This window comes from Nanorana parkeri, unplaced genomic scaffold (assembly GCF_000935625.1).
Source record: "Nanorana parkeri isolate BGI_ZX_2015 unplaced genomic scaffold, ASM93562v1 scaffold1442, whole genome shotgun sequence".
NCBI classification, from domain to species: domain Eukaryota; kingdom Metazoa; phylum Chordata; class Amphibia; order Anura; family Dicroglossidae; genus Nanorana; species Nanorana parkeri.
Window position 1 is genome coordinate 64800 of NW_017307710.1, and position 17129 is coordinate 81928.

General features: G+C 41.0%; 1 protein-coding gene across 1 annotated transcript in view; it reads left to right on the forward strand.

Annotated features, from left to right (window-relative positions):
• The window catches only part of NUAK1 (NUAK family kinase 1), an 88581-nt gene that overhangs the window by 28123 nt on the left and 43329 nt on the right, over positions 1 to 17129 (forward strand). Inside the window, exon 2 of the mRNA XM_018570016.1 lies at positions 6056 to 6176. Within this exon, the coding sequence (XP_018425518.1) occupies positions 6056 to 6176 (121 nt within the window). The remainder of the gene's footprint in view (positions 1 to 6055; positions 6177 to 17129) is intronic.

Here is a 17129-nt window from a genome sequence, read left to right on the forward strand (position 1 = left end):
TAGTTCTCTTTAGGGTCACGGGAGGACATATACTAACCTCCTCCGGTGGCCCAAAGCTCAGTATATAGCAACCTGTTGCCCGCGATATACTGAGAGCGCCGCAGCTGGGACGTATTCCCGACAATATTGTCAGGATCCACCCAGCTGTGTTAGTGACAGCTGGCTCTGCCTATCTAGAGGCAGAGCCAGCTGTACCCGCCCCCTCCCCCATTCATTCCTCCAGTCAGCGCGGGAGGATCCGAGAGGGGAATCCCTGCGGGGAGCGTTGACTGACAGTCACCGCTCACTGCAGGGAGATGATTGGGAAATGAGCGAGTGACGGTATGTGTTCGCTCGCTTCCCGATCTATAGAGCCGACCTGTGACAGCTTCTTTGTCACACGTCGTCTCGAACTATGAGGTTGAGTGATTTTCACTCACTTCCTATTTCTCCATTTTTTTAAGTTAACCCAATAGTGTCAATATGTTTGCATGATCAGAGTGAAACCAAAAGAGTTTTAAAATTATATCATACCATTCAATTTAAAGAAAACTTCAGGAATTAAGAAAAAAAATAGCCTTTCAATGGCTCTACCCCCACATTGCAAGGGTTAAGTGTTCGTTTTGTCCTGGAGGCTTAAATAAAGCAGATATACTCACCTGACCCTCGGAACTGCCGGACTGCTAGATTGGTCCCCAAAACCTCTTTTTCCCTGGGCTCCAGCAGTCAAAAGGTGGCCATACACTTTACAACCATCGCAAGACCTTAGTCTTGCGATGGTTGTAAAGTGATTAAAAAAACGTACGATCTGCCCATCTTGGACAGGCAGATCGTACTATCGATCATCGCAAGCCCGCCCCCCTGAGGGGCGGGCTTCCGATGACCGCGTGCGCACACCGGCCCGTTCGGCATTTGTCTTCCGAGCACCGTTCTAACCAGCCGAGAATCGTGCGATTCCCGGACGATCGTGGGATTTCCCGCGATTCTCGTACGAGAATCGAGCAGTGTATGGGCACCTTAAGAACCCGTGACTTCATCACATTTAATGCAAGTGTCTTAGATGTGAGGACGCCAAGGGACATTCCACGGCCGGAGGGGAATAGAGGTGAGCACTGAACGATCAGGTGAGTAATACAGCTTTATTTGAGCCCCCTTGACAAAACGAACACTTAACCCTTGCAGGGCTGGGGGTAGACCCTCTGCAAGGGTAAGTTTTTTTTTTTTAATTTTTTTTATTCCAACAGTCCTTTTTTAAGACATTGCTGCTTGTACTTTATTAACTCTTTATAAGATGCCATACAATGCTTAAAGTGTGTTTACCACCATTGCTGAAAGGAATGGTTTCTTAAAAATAAAAAAGTAATAAAATGTTAGATGTAGGCTATTTGAGCTCCATCAGTATCTGCGTCAAAGCTAATAGAGCAGTTTGCTATAAACACAATGAGGGGGATTTTTCAAAACTGGAGCAGCTGTGCATGGCAACCAATCAGCTTCTCTCTTTCATTTTCAAATCTTAACTGAACAAACTGAAGAGAGAGGCTGATTGGTTGCCATGCACAGCTTCTCCAGATTGTGTCTGCTCCAGTTATGATAAATTCCCCTCAATGAATTCAGAGGTCTTCAAACGCACATAGCCGTATGTTTGTTCCATTGTTCATTGGATATATTTTGTTATTTATTTACTGGGTCACTAGTGAATACGGTGACAAAACAGTTGAGCATTTGATTTATTGTATTGTATTCTGACGCTCAGAAGAATAAATATTTAAGGCAAATATGGATAAGTGTATATTAGACTTGTGTGATGGATTATTTTTCCACCTTGTTGTTCCATGGCCTAGAAACTTTGTAACACCTAGCAGTGAGAATTTGCACTTCCCTGTTAACTTTAAAGTGCTAGGACTGAAAAGCATTCTTGGGGATGTTTCAGCTGCCAGCACTGTCAATAGGAGCTTGATTGTCACCAGATGTTTTCAGAGAAATGTGAAGTGCAAACTAGACAACTTGGAAAATAAATTACGAAAAGGTCTTTAGTTCAATTCTGACAGACCAAATATTTGCCTGTTATCTTGGTGACGTCAAAGCCTTCACTCTTACCTCATATCACCTTTTATTTTCAGCAGTCCTTTTTGACTGACACATTATACACCAGAGATCCTTTATCTCTCAAAAGTAAGACTAAGCACTCATGGACATTTACGCCTGGGACTTACTGCACACATCAGCGGTCTGACAGACCTCATGTTACATTTTATAGTATGCATAACATGTATACCCAGACAATTTGTTTTTTTGGATTAGAGCTGGCAAGGATCTGAACTATTTAACAGGGTTTTACTGCTATCTAGGTCTCTGTTAGAGAGATTTCCCCTCACTTCCTGTCGCAGAGACAACGGTTTCACCAGAAAACAACTGAGAGAGAATTTGCAACAGGGGTACAGACAGAAATATTTTGATAGAACTTGAATGTCTGTAATTACCCATCCTTAAATGGTTTACCCCCGGACTGCAAGGGTTAAAGTGGACCTTTACCCTCTTTCACTAAAAATCACATCAGCATGCAGCTCTGCTATCTGACATAAAATCATCTTACATTCATTAGTTAAACATATTTTTAATTTACTTACAAATGCTTTACCTACTTCCTGGTCCCCTTGGGCACGATGTAATTGTGTTACATCGTTTGTGCCCAAGCGTTGCATCCTGGGAAGGTTACATCAGCAGAGAATTGCTGGGAAATATCACCTGTAATCGCAAAAGATCTCAGGGAAAGGCATTTTCCTCGCCCTGAGATGATGTATGTGTATGGTCACATGTCCTAGTCACATGTGCCAGTGTTCCAGGAAGTAAAGAAAATCTAGTAATCTGCCCTCAGTAAAAAATGGCCACTCTGAGAAGACTGGGGAAGAAAAGAAAAATAAGATATATAAAGAATAAAAAGCTGGCAATTATCAAGAACTATCTATTTGCAGATTGTCATTTCTAAAGGTGCCTTTGTTATTTTAAAGATATGGGTAAAGCTATTCTTTAAGTGCTTGTTTTGTCTAGGGGTGATCAATCCTTGGTCTTGCCTGACTGTTAGACCAGTCCCCTCAGCCTTTTCGCCCCTGGGCTCCGTCAATCTAAGGAGCCGTGATTTATCACATCTATTGCAGTCCATTAGATGTGAGGATGCCGAGGGACATACCATAGCCTGTGCGGAGTTGGAGAGAGTGGAGTGGTCACTGCCGTTGGACAGAGGATCCGGTGATTATTTCTTTATTTTTGCCCCAGACCAAAATGAGTACTTAACCCTTGCAGTGCAGGGGTATCTCCACTGCAAGGGTTAGTTTTTTGAAATCCCGGAGTTCTTCTTTAAGAACAAAGGTGCTTTGTATAATTCTTCAAATAATTGAGTTTTCTGGAGAGATCAGAGTAGAGCTGCAGCTAATGATTATTTTCAAAATCGATTAGTTAGCTGATTATTAAGTTCGATTTAATCTGGATTTTAAAAAATGGCTCCAGTGATGGGAGTACTAGTTTGTATTGAGATTGTAGTCCATCACAGGAGCAAACTTGGAGCGGTGGAAGTAAAAAAAAAAAGTGTGGTGTGCAATATAGTGAAATGGAAAGTGTAAAATTATACAGCAATCAATGCAGAATGGCACCGGCTATAGAGGACTACACATCCAAGCAATAGTACATTATAGCTGGCAGTATTCTGCATTGTGCTGTATAATGTACTATTGCTGGGTTTTGTAGTCCTCTATAGCTGGTGGTATTCTGCATTGCACCACTGTATAATGTATTATTGCTGGGATTTGTTGTACTCCTCTATAGCTGGTGAAATTCCACATTGCACTGTATAATGTATTATTGCTGGGATTTGTAGTCCTCTATACAGCACAATGCAGAATACCACCAGCTATAGAGGAGTACAACAAATCTCAGCAATAATATATTACACACCGCAATGCAGAATACCACCAGCTATATAGGAATATAACAAATCCCAGTAATAGTACAATATACATACAGTGTATAATGTATTGCTGGGATTTGTATTCCTCTATAGCTGATGGTACAGTGCTCTGTATAATATACAGCACAATGTACCATCAGTTATTGAGGAATACAAATCCCACCATCCCAGCAATACATTATAGAGCACCATGTGGGGGGGAGGGAAGTGCAGGCTTACCTGAGCAGTCTTCCAGCAACTTGCTTCTGAGATCGGGCCTGTCTGTCAGTGGCTGTCATCCCCCCCACGCCTGCTCCTCCTTACTTCTTCTCCCGGCGTCTGTGCCGGTCATGGATGTGGGCGGGCGGTGAGCGTGAGGCGGGGAGGAGGTGCGGCGTGTAGAGCGTAGATGCAGGCGGGTCTGGCTGCGGCGAGCGTGAGGCGGGGAGGAGGTGCGGCGCGTGTGGAGCCGTGAAAGGGCCAACTAATTGAAAGCCGATTAATCGATGATTGAAAACGTTGACAACTAATTCAATCATCGATTATAATCGACTTAGTCGATTAGTTGTTGCAGCCCTACATCAGAGCCATTTCTAAATGTATTAGTTTCTCAAAGAATTGGAATCCAAACACTAGACTACCTACCATTGAGCCTGGTCAATAGCTCTGAGAGTCTTTACAGTGCCAATCAAAAACCTCTGAGCAGGGGAAAGTTACAGGGTTTTGGTGCAAAATCTGAAACTGCCTCCTTGTGTCTCTGATCATGTTTAGTACTTGGGCTTCTAATTACATTGATAAGATAGGGTGTAGATTCTTCTTTTTCTGTAAGCCTACTAAAAGCTCTTCCCACCTCAGATGACCTGAAAGGGAGGCAGAGGAAAGAGCAAAGCTCTTCTGCTCTATAAAAACTTGAGCCCATAGCTGGTAAATGAAGGTGAACAGCAGATGTACATGGCCACCTTGGACACTTTGGCCCAGGAGAAGTTGTACCTACCCTCTGCAGCCCAGCTAATTGAGCCCTAGCTTGTGATTTCTACTAGGCTGGACTGTAATGAGTATATATGGCATACAAACATCTGCAACAAGTAGCTTTGGAAAAACTCAACTGTTTGCTTAGGAACCTTTCAGCACGTAAAGCAAAGAGCCATTTTATACTGAAGCACCTGTATTTTCCTAGGAAAAGCGTCACATTGAGATCTTATTTGTGGAATTGTTGGTTGATAACATCTTTGAAACATAAAGTGATTCAGGATGAAAACAACTGCTTTTTACTATGTGGGTTTCAGTATGTCAAGTATAAGCAAAACAGGCGTTTTTCTAGGGGCTGCGTGAGATGGGTACTTCTCCATATAACAGTGCAAAATGACCCCAATCATTTTTTTTTTTTTTAATAAGTGTACATTTACTGTGTGCTTTCAGCATAAATAGGATATGAAACGTTGGGAGCCATGCACCATATTTATCTTTGTCCTGCTACTGGTGTCAGCAGAAACATTTCAAAAGTAATCTATAGATCTCTTCTGCTACAAGAGGACTGATTGTTGTCCAGAACTGTGTATGAGTACATGCAGAGATGATTTTTTACTGGGTCACAGGAGGACGCTAGTTTGTGTCCTCCCGTGACCCTTAGGAGAACTATGGGGAAAAACACTGACCCCATAGTTCTCCTTTAACTAAGAAATGGTGCCTTACTACCTTATGATATTTGCTAAATATGGAATAATGTTGAATGTATTATTCATGGTGTTTTCCGCTACTGTCAGAGTCTGATTTCTATGGAAATTGGACAGTCATCTGATATTGGGTGCAGCACTGCATAGTGTGTGGGCTGTATAGTAAACAAAAAATTATTCTAACCATTAGATTTATTATTTGTTACTTTTACACAGCCCACACACTGCGAAGCATCTAATGTATTCTGATGTGCACTGCATTATTTTTTGAGTGCTATAAAATTAACCTTCAAATGGCTCCTGAATTATTATTATCTTGCGTACTGGCTAATATGTTTGTATAATTCACAGAACAGACCTTTTGCTTTTAGCCCAGTCTGCACGTATTAATTGCCAGCAAACAACATCTGTGTTGATTTTTGTTCTGTTCCCGGAGTAACCCTTAATGTTTTAAATATTCCAGGTTGCCATAAAATCTATCCGTAAGGACAAAATAAGAGATGAGCAAGATATGGTTCACATCAGAAGAGAGATTGAAATCATGTCGTCACTCAGCCACCCGCACATCATAAGTATATATGAAGGTAAGGTGCTGGCATTTGCTGGAGTCACCTGATGGCCAGCTTTTTCCTTTCATCTTTGACTGCTTGCCAGTCTTCTTGTGTTTGTGTGGGATACAGCACTGCACATTACTCTGAACAAGTAAATGTGTTTACAGTTATACAGTTATATAATGCAATTGGGTATGATATACCAGACTTTCATATTCCTTTTATCTGAGTCTTAAAAATTAGTTTTTACTTGCTGGACTGTAAATCTGTCTAGCCGATTTAACTCATTGGACAATGAATGCAGTCTATATTGTTGTCTTTTCTAAATGCAGCTATGTCTCTATTACAAACCTTTTAAGGTTGCTTTTTTTCCCCCCCAAATTCATGTTTTTGAGATAATGCCAATAACAGAATATTTGATGTAACACTGGGACATGTAATGTCAAAACAAATTGGTCCAACTGGAATGATTCCCTCCTAGACTTTCTGATTTACATGCTTGAGAATTGGATTAAGCATTTTTTTTTAAGTTGGTCATGCTCATACTTAAAGTGTATGTATGGCTACAAATATTCTTTATAGCTTTAACCACTTGCCGTCCGCCCGTTGTAAAAAAACGGACGGACGGCACTGCAGCATTATCTTTTGGGGTCCACAGGTGACTTTAGGGGTCCTAGAGACCCCTAATGTCTCCATAAAGAGGACCTGTCAGTGTGCCTTTGCTATTATATAGGGGGATTGTTATCCCCCTATATAATAGCAAGAACAATAAGTGCAAAAAAAATATATATAAATAAAAGTCACATATAAAAAAGTAAAATAAAATAAAAGTCACATATAAAAAAAGTGAAAAAATGTTTAACTCCCCCACCCCCGCGTTTACGCACCTATAAACGTAAATACGCGCCCGGTGCCCCAGCGCACAAAAACGACAATTGCGCTACACATGTTACATATCGCCGCGAACATCGCAGTGAGAGCAATCATTTTAGGGCCATCAATCACTGATAACACTAAACTGATGAGCGGTAACAGCTTTTAAAGCGTCACCTATGGCCAATTTTGGATATTATCGTTTTTTGAGGTTTCGCAATTTTAAGGCTTGACATGTTTGGTGTCTTTTTACGCGACGTGACCCCGTCTTTTACATTTTACCAAAAAATTGGGTAATAATAAATGTTTTATCATTTAATATAGGGGAAACTGTTTTTTTTTTTTTTACATTTCGGTAATTTTTCCTTAATATAGTAAAAAATAAAACCCCCAGTGGTGATTAAATACCACCAAAAGAAAGCTCTATCTGTCCCTAAAAAAGGGTATAAAATTAATTTCAATACAGCGTTGCATGACGGAATAAATGTCAGTCAAGGTACCGCAGCGCTGAATACTGAAAAATGGCCTGGATGGGAAGGGGGTTTAACACCGCGGATGTCAACTGGTTAAATCATGAAGAGCAGGGACAAGTTAGTCTGACAGTTAATTTTTTTGCCATATTTCTCCCATTCGGTACATTTCCCTTAATTTTCTGTTCCAGAGATGCAACAGTCTCCGGCAGTAGTTGACTTGGGCAGAAGTTTATAGCCTAGACCTGTGATGGCGAACCTTTTTGAGCCTAATTTCCCAAAACTGCATCACTAAAACAACTTATGTACCTCAAAGTGCCAACCTGTGCTGTACTAGCAGACGACCCATATGGATTTTCCGGTACCAATCCCAATACCGATTATGGGCCACCTTTTAGGCCTATAATCGATATCGGGTACCAATATTCTGTTTAAGTGCTTGTTTTTGTCTAGGTGCTAAAAATAAAAAGTTATATTCACCAGACTATCCGCCGGCTCCCTGCTTCGGTGATCACTGAAGTGTCTCCTCCTCCTGTGCGCAGATAGACTGTTTCTCAGTGTCGTCACATCTATACACAGGCTATGTACAGTGTATAGAGCGTGATGACACCAGGATCCTTAGACCACTGCAGGAGAGGGGGAGAGACACGGAAGCCGTCTGATGGTCTGGTGAGTGTAACCTTTTTTTTTTTTCTAGCACCTAGATATAAACGATCACTTAACCCTTGCAGTGTGGGGTTGTTTAAGGCTACAGAATGATGATGCATGGGTCAATTCAAAGCAGAATGCTTGACAAAAAGAAGAGGACAAAAATGAATAGGTCATTAAAATATTAACAATAACAAAACCAACCTTTGCTGTAATATTTACCCCACAGTACTTTTTTTTTAATGCTGCTAAATTTTTTTCTGTCCAGGATCATTCAACCCACTTTACACCCACCTGAAGCAGCACAGTGTTGACCTCATCTCTCTGTTACTCTGCTTTCTCCCCCTATCAGCATGCTCCTTTTGTCAGCTCATAAACTGATTAGCCCTTTGTACTTGCTCCAGCTCTTTAAAGCCTGGTTCACACCTGCATATTTGGAAATCCACGTGGTCATAGGTGCGGACAAAAACGCGCAATTTGCAATAGACATGCGTTTTTCCGTTAGTTTGCGGCTACAACCGCCCTGAGAATTTCGCATGTACCTTTTTGCTGCCTTCTGCGTTTTTGTACATTATGTATGAACACGCAGGTGTGAACGAACCCCATAGGAATGTATTGGTTTTTGTGTTTTGCGCATTTATACATGCATAAAAACGCTCGGGTGTGAACCAGACCTTACTTGGACTGCAAGAGGCTGATATCGGCTCAAATTCAAGTTCTTACACTGCTTGCATTTGAAAATGTGTTTAATTAGGTAGTAATGATTACAAAGCTCCATCAATTGTCTTTTTTATATCTGCCTGGAGTTCAGCTTTAAAGACGAATGCTTTCAAGCACCACAAGCTGGCAACATTTTAGAGCTGTTATTACCTTAGAATCATTTTGGGATAGGTTGGGTTCACTCCAGGTCTGGCCACATATGGTTAATTGGAACAATGGACTGTGAGGAATATGCCTGTCTCACTTAGATCGCTGCTCCTGTTACAACTTGCACAAGGTTTCTTATTCTGAAGAAATTCAAAATAGACAGCTTACCTGAGTCATAGAATCCCATGGTGTAATGTCTGATGGGTACAGGTGTACAGCTGGCGCTACTTTCTTGGGGCATTTTTCAATAGATCTCAGAGGAAGCCGGGTTGTTGGCTCCTGGATTCTAAATTCTATTTGTTTGTCCATCTCAACAGGCGCTTTGCAGTGGTATTGGTTGCTAAATCCATACCGAAATTATCAGAAGCAGGACTAAAACTTGCTCTTTTCGAAAAATGTGATGCGTTAGCACACTTCCCTATTTTAGTTCTAATACACTATTTGAATTGAAAAAATGTCAAACATTTGTACAGTGCTTTTCAGAACAATAAATCATAACATGACATGAAGAAAAAAAAAAGCTGATAGAAGTGTTATGTGAATCATTTACTGACCATTGTAATAACCGAAGTTTGTGCTCCAGAAAACAGATCTGACTGTCCCAAAGTAACCTAAAGTTTTCCTGCCAAGAAATGTTGTTACTCCAGATGGGAAAGTGAAAGAAGTTAGACGTATCACACAAGTAATCATCCAGAGGGTTCCCTTTAGTTTACATGAGGCTACCTCCTACCCACCGAGGAAAGCATCAGCCAAGACAAGGCGACGGGCGTGATAGTATGATGGGTTGTGCATTGTGTCACGGCAAGCCAAGTTTATGTTTTAAAGAATCAGGCAAGGAGATAGTTCTGTGAGTGAAATTGCAAAAGAATGTTGTGGATTAAAACAAAAGGGAATATAGGAACAAGCCGTGCACACTGTGATCTCTTGAAAAATGATGATGGAAGTATACACCCCAGTCCAAGAGAAGTACTTGCCAAGTGCACCTTGCCAAATAGAAACACCTAATGGGGATTTCCTTTCACTCTGGAGGGAAACCAGAATCGCCTGTATATTGTGTAGAAATTCATATTGGGCAAATGCTTCATGAATTATAGAAAAACAGATCATTTTTGTGACTGACAAAATTCCTGGGAGAACTTGTGAAGCATTGCCAGACATTTATCTGCAGGCCTGAATAATAGAAACACGTGGTTTAGTCACAATCTCTTGTCATTCTATATGGTTTCTGCAGCACTTTTGTATTGGATTATACATATGATTCATTTAAAAAGTAGCACCAAGCAGTTAGTAAAATCGGTGATTGCTAATGAATGCAAATCAGATTTTGTAACCCATTTATTTTTAAGAAAACCAGCCATGAGAAAAACCTAGTTATGGGGCCCACTTACATGCTCTTCTTAACCTTTCACTGGTTGTGGGGCTCACCTGAATGCTTCTGCTTCCTTCTGCTGCCAATGGTTTTGGACACATCTGTGCGCTGCTCTCTACCTATCACTGGTTATAGGACTCATCTGCACTGTCCCCTCTGCCTCCCAGTGTTTATGGGACAGACCTGTACTTTCCCCTCTGCCTCCCACTGGGTAGGGGGCACACCTACATCCTCCTCTCTGCCTACCACTGGTTATAGGACATCTCTGCACAGTCATCTCTGTCTCCCAGTCGACAAGGCACACCTGCACACTCCCAACTGCCGACCACAGTTCCGTGCCTTAGCTATCTTTTATCTTTTGCCATACTTGAGTGGTGTTATGTGAGGCACAGGGAAAGGGGGGCAGTATAGCATTTGTACAGTTTGGCAACTACCAACTTTTAGAAAAATGTTTGGCTGTGCTTTTCCTGTTTAAAATAAGAATTGTTCTAAATTCCGTAGGTTGCCATTACTGACTCATCCAGTGCAACGGTGCCTGGCTGTCATGTTGTCACTATGGCTTCTGGGATGCTAAACAGTTCAAGTATATACGTATTCTGACATCACTAGCTGCATGCTTTTGCGGATTAAAGGTTTGTAGTCCGAGGCAGCCAGGCAACTTTTGGGATTAAATTTTTAATGGTAGCCTACTTTTTTTTTCAGTTAGTGGAGGGTATGCTGTGTTGGTGCCCAGCCACTGCATCATCATGACTAACATATGAAGTAGATGAGGAAAGATCTTCCTGGCTCATAGTGGATTTTTTTGTTTGTTTCAGACCTGTGCCTTATGGCATGCTGAAGTGATATTGACACACACATAGCTCTTACTTTTTTATTCTACATGTGAATGATCCCTAGAGAAATGGGGATCCCATAGACTGTTCTTTCTCAGAAAGCATTTTGTTTTTTTGTAACTGCATTTGAGTTTGTTGTGTTGTCGGTTTAAATGCAGAAGAAAAAAATGCTCTCTTAAATGTATCCTCTACTTTTGATAAACCTCAGATAAACTATTATCACTTACAGTGTATAAACCACCATAAATGCAGTCACTTATACCAATACCTTATCCTATTGCCTTGTCTGCCTTATCATAACACATACATACTGCCTCGCAGAAACAGATGTAGTTTTTCCTTGCGGTGGGTTACTTGCTGGATTTGGGGCCCATGACTGAGCTCCGAGCTGAAGCAAAGTTAAGAGTTGCATATACACTGCTAGAGAGCTCTGGGGTCATGCTAGAACAGACTTATGACAAGAAGTTGACATGTACCCTTACTTTAACCCTACCAGTTTTTTCTTATGGCAGTTTCCTTTTAAAAATTAGTACATCCACAAACCGGTGACAAGACCTACAATCCTAATGATACTCTTCAGTTAGTCAAAGCACTTTTATTTTCTAACGTAAGTGGAAGAGATAGGCCCTGTTCTCCGACTGAAGAAATTCCATCCTCTCAGCAGGATAGACTTTGGCAGTCGGCATGGTACAGCTGTGGGGAAAATACTGTTGAAGTGACTTAAAACATCTTGAATAGTAGTGAGCAGCTAGACCTGTCTTTGCCAGAAACCTTACTTCTGAGATTATAAATTTAATCCATGAAGGAAAGTGCTTCTTTCATGAAAATCCTTAACACTGCATCTTGAATAGTAGTGAGCAGCTCGACCTGTCTTTGCCAGAAACCTTACTTCTGAGATTATACATTTAATCCATGAAGGAAAATCCTTAACACTCCATGTCAAGAGAAATCCAAGAGTGGTTTAATCTAGTAAGTGTAAGACAACAAGCATTTATGATGAAATCAACCATGTACCTTTTTAAATTATGGTAGGGTTTATTTATGTTGCCACTTTCTGAATACTTTCTAATGTTTACAGAGTAGTCTGGTGTACATGTAATGTCTCTAGTGCATCTATCAAATGTTTAACAGCAAGGTTTTTGAACAAACAAACATATTCACTTTCTATTTATATTGGAACAATACAAGGAATGTATTCTCTTTTTCAATTTCATCGTCTGTTGAGCTCCAATTAAGCTTCATTGGCAACTTCTAAGTAAGGATAATCCTGTAAGGTACATGGGGCTGCAACAACTAATCAACATAATCGATTATAATCGATTATTGAAAAAGTTGTCAACTTTTTCAATAATCGATTAATCGGCTTCTGATTGGTTGGCCCTGTTCGGCTCCACACACGCTGCGCGCCCCACCTCCTCCCCACCTCACGCTCGCGGCTGCCAGACCTGCCCTCATCCACGCTCCGCACCTCCTCCGTGCCTCTCACTCACCGCCCGCCCAAATCCACGATTGGCACAGGGACGCGGGGAAAAGAAGTAAGGAGGAGCAGGTGTGGGCGGATGACGGCCGCCGATAGACAGGCCCGAGCTCAGAAGCAAGTTGCTGGAAGACTGCTCAGGTAAGCCTGCACTCCCACCCACACATGGTGCTCTATAATGTATTGCTGGGATATGTATTCCTCTATAGCTGATGGTACATTGTGCTGTATATTATACAGAGCAATGTACCATCAGCTATAGAGGAATACAAATCCCAGCAATACATTGTACACTGTATGTATAATAGTTACATAGTATTTGAGGTTGAATAAAGACATAAGTCCATCAAGTCCAACCTTGTGTGTGTGTGTGTGTGTGTGTGTATAGGTCCCTGAGTGTTCTCATTCTTAAGAGTACCTGTACCCTTGTACATTACGGTCTCTCAGGAAATCGTCCAAAAGCTTCTTGAATGATTCCAGACTATTTGCGGAAATCACTGCTTGAGGCAGCGAGTTCCAGACCCTTCGCTGAGATTTGTTGTACTCCTATATAGCTGGTGGTATTCTGCATTGCGCTGTATAGGGGACTACAAATCAAGGAATACCACCAGCAATGTGGAATACCACCAGCTATAGAGTACAACAAATCCCAGCAATAGTACATTATACAGTGGTGCAATGCCGAATACCACTAGCTATAGAGGACTACAACACCCAGCAATAGTACAATATACAGCGCAATGCAGAATACCGCCAGCTATAATGTACTATTGCTGGGATTTGATGTATTCCTCTATAGCTGGTGGTATTCTGCATTGTGCTGTATAATGTACTATTGCTGGGTTTTGGAGTCCTCTATAGCCGGTGCCATTCTGCATTCATTGCTGTATAACTTTACACTTTTCATTTCACTATATTGTACACCACACTACCGCTCCAAGCTTGCTCCTGTGATGGACTGCAATCTACAAACTAGTAGTCCCATCACTGGAGCCATTTTTTAAAAATGTATTTTATTTTTTATCCGATTAACCGATTAATCGAACTTAATAATCGGCTAACTAATCGATTTTGAAAATAATCGTTAGCTGCAGCTCTAAAGGTACAGTGGCTGCCTCTAGGGGCAGTATCAGACCTAACTCCCTTCTGCTAGAGACGTAGAGTTTAAGTAGAAGCTTACAAGGGCAGATTTGGTCATTATGCTATTAGATATTCCACTTTAAATCTTGGTTGATATTGATGGAGTTGGATTCTCTATAGATACATTACATTAAAGGAGAACTATGGGGTCAGTGCTTTTCCCCATAGTTCTCCTAAGGGTCACGGGAGGACATAAACTAGCGTCCTCCCGTGACCCAAAGCTGAGTATACCGTGAGCTACAGCTCGTGGTATACCGAGGCTGCCGCCGCCGCCGGAACAGATCCCGACATTTCTGTCGAGATCCACCCAGCTGCGTGATTGACAGCTGGCTCTGCCTATCTAGAGGGAGAGCCAGCTATACCAGCCCCGCCCCCCGTCTGTTCCTCCAGTCAACGCTGGAGGATCGGATAGGTGAGGGGGGGAATCCATGCAGGGAGCCATGAGTGACAGTCACGGCTCTCTGCAGGGACAGGATCAAGAAGTGAGTGAGCGACAGTATGTGTTCGCTCACTTCCCGATCGATTGAGCCGACATGTGACAGTTTAATTGTCACACGTCGGCTCGAACTATGAGGTTGAGTGAAAATCACTCACCTCATAGTTCTCTTTTAAACATAAAATGAACCCAATTTAGGCTTAATCCTGCCTAAATATCTCCTCCAAATGATTCAGGAGAACACACATTTTTACCTACTGATGCAGGAGCATATGCCATGCTTCTAAGATTACAAACGTCCTATTTAAGAACTCCTCCATCTAATTTTCAAATATATTGATACTAATCACACTGAGTTATGGTGTTATGTCTTGTATTGCAGGAAATGTCATTTTGCTTGAATATCTTATGTCATAAGAAATTATTTCTTATTGCTCAAAAAAAGACCATAATATGCAAAATGTTAGGTCGAAAATGACTTTTATTGTTGTACAATGCAGACTTTAGGTTAAAAATAGCTTTTGACTAGTTTTTTAAATGGTATAGTCCCACAGAGTATACTGGAATGAGGTGAACTTGCATAGGCAATGAAATGAGATGAAAAACAAATAATAAGCAGACTCTCAACATAGAACAAGGATAATAAATCTGGCATCATTTTACCTCTCAATTAGACCTTAGTTCTAATTAATTTCCTGTCTGGCTGGGCAGTGACGTCAGACTGTGCCAGACTTCTCATTGTTTTCCTTTGATAGCACCATGAACTAAAACCTTGTCATCTTGTGACCGGCAACTGGCAGAATGTCAAGAACTAAATGATCTTTCTGCTGTAACATTCCACTGTACTTGGATTTCCGCACATAAATATTTTACACCTATATAGCTATCAAACCAGAGATCTAGGGAAGCATATTGTTTGATCAACTACAGGAACTGCATTGACAAAATCTTGCTAAATAGTACCTTGACTATATTGCTGGTTTACAAGCAGATAAGGATACATTATGTTATTGAACCACTGGTCCCAGGTTTTTCACTTTGGCGGACTTCAGTGTAAAATCTTTGAGGCAGTCACCATGGAATGCAAATTGATTTAAATGGTGGACATGGACTTAAGGAGGGCTACTATAAATATTGTTGGGTGTCTCTCCTTTTGTACCACACATGTGTAGGCCCACTAGGACAAGCCCTGAGAATTTAGTGGGAAAACTCTTTTCCATGCAAGCTCTTCTTTCCTTGCCTTGTCTCAGTTATGCAAGTAACCACTTGCCACCTCTGTTGACCCGTTGTTATAACTACTGCAGAGCCAAACAACAGAGTCTGGTCCCTGTTCAGAGATGCTAGGCAATGTGCAAGCAGGAGGCCTTATCCAGGACTTTCTTTATGTAACACTATTCAGGCCTCTAACAGGGCTTCCCCTTTATACTACTTTAGTAACCCTAATTGGCCCTTTAATGTTTTTGACTTAATAGCTTTGTGTCCTTATTATGCTTTGTATGCTCACAGGCCAGAGTTTGGAATAATCTGCTGAAATGTAGCCCCTTCTTTCAGTTGTTTGGTCTTGAATATACTGCTTTTACATTCTGGATAAAAGTCTAGAGACACCTTTTCGACTGCAGCATTCACCCACCGTGCATGGAGTCGAGCTGTGTCACTGTACAAACACATTGCAGCTGACCAACAAGCGTACTATATATGTAATGAAAGTAGTTACAACAGATGTCCTCCAGACCTTAGATTTAATATAAATTAGGCAGTTCTGTCACACCTGTCAGAAAGGGTTACTGTAAACTGAGGTACTTCCTGTATCCCTACAGCAACAAGCAAGAATAAAACTCCATCATTTTTAAGACTAACTGGTAAACTTTTTTGATGATGGTTCTCCAGTGTTCTCTACTATGGTCATCATTATTGTATAGCTAGTCTAGAGCATGAACATGATGAAATCATACATTTTGGACAATGCGCATGAACAAAGTGTAAATAGAAAGTTGCGCTTGATGGCCTGCACATGCTGTATATTCTAAATAGGGATGCACCGATAGCGATACTAATATCGCTATCGGTGCTGATACCGAGTATTTGGTCGAGATAAATATTACACATTAAAGTCTGGGTCTAATGATGGAAATTGTGTAAAGTTAAAACTGTACTTGGTACTTGTAGGAAACCCAAGATAATTGTTTTTGTGGTTCTGTTGCAGTATGAAGGTAACATTCAGACAGTTCTTTGTAAGGCATGAAATAGCCCCATTCTTCAGATATGCCTGAAAGACGACAAACTTTTTAAATAAAATACAAACCTGAAACTTTTAATTCTTTTTTTAAAAAAAAAGCTATACTACTGGTGTTGCTACTATGTATAAAATAAACGATTGAATATCTTCTTTTATGAAGTTAAACTAACCCTTTTAAATCTGCTTTTAACAGTGGATGAAAAGTGTACAGCCATCCCAGTACTTAACATAACACTCAACAAGTTTTACAGTTTGTTATAACCCTCGCTAGAAAGTGATAGCTGCAGGAGCAATTTATCGGCTGTTACATTAACAGAGTAATGGAGCATTAAATGGTTTTTTGGCTGTGCGGATTTTATAGCTTTATATACCTAAAAATAAACACATGCAGGCCTGTGATTTTTGATTGGCTGAACTTTCAATAAAGAAACACTTTGTATCTGTGGAAAGGTACTTCTGTCTGCGGTTGCTAGAGGAGTAATAAAAATACCATTGCATGGAAAGACACCAGATGGAAGGAATGTCAACATACTGTAACTAATTTAGGTAGATTACTCAGATTGAGCGCAAAAGCATTCCCCTTATTCTCTTCAAGGCCTGGACTGTTTCTTTAAACCAATAAACTTGTTTCCCCCCC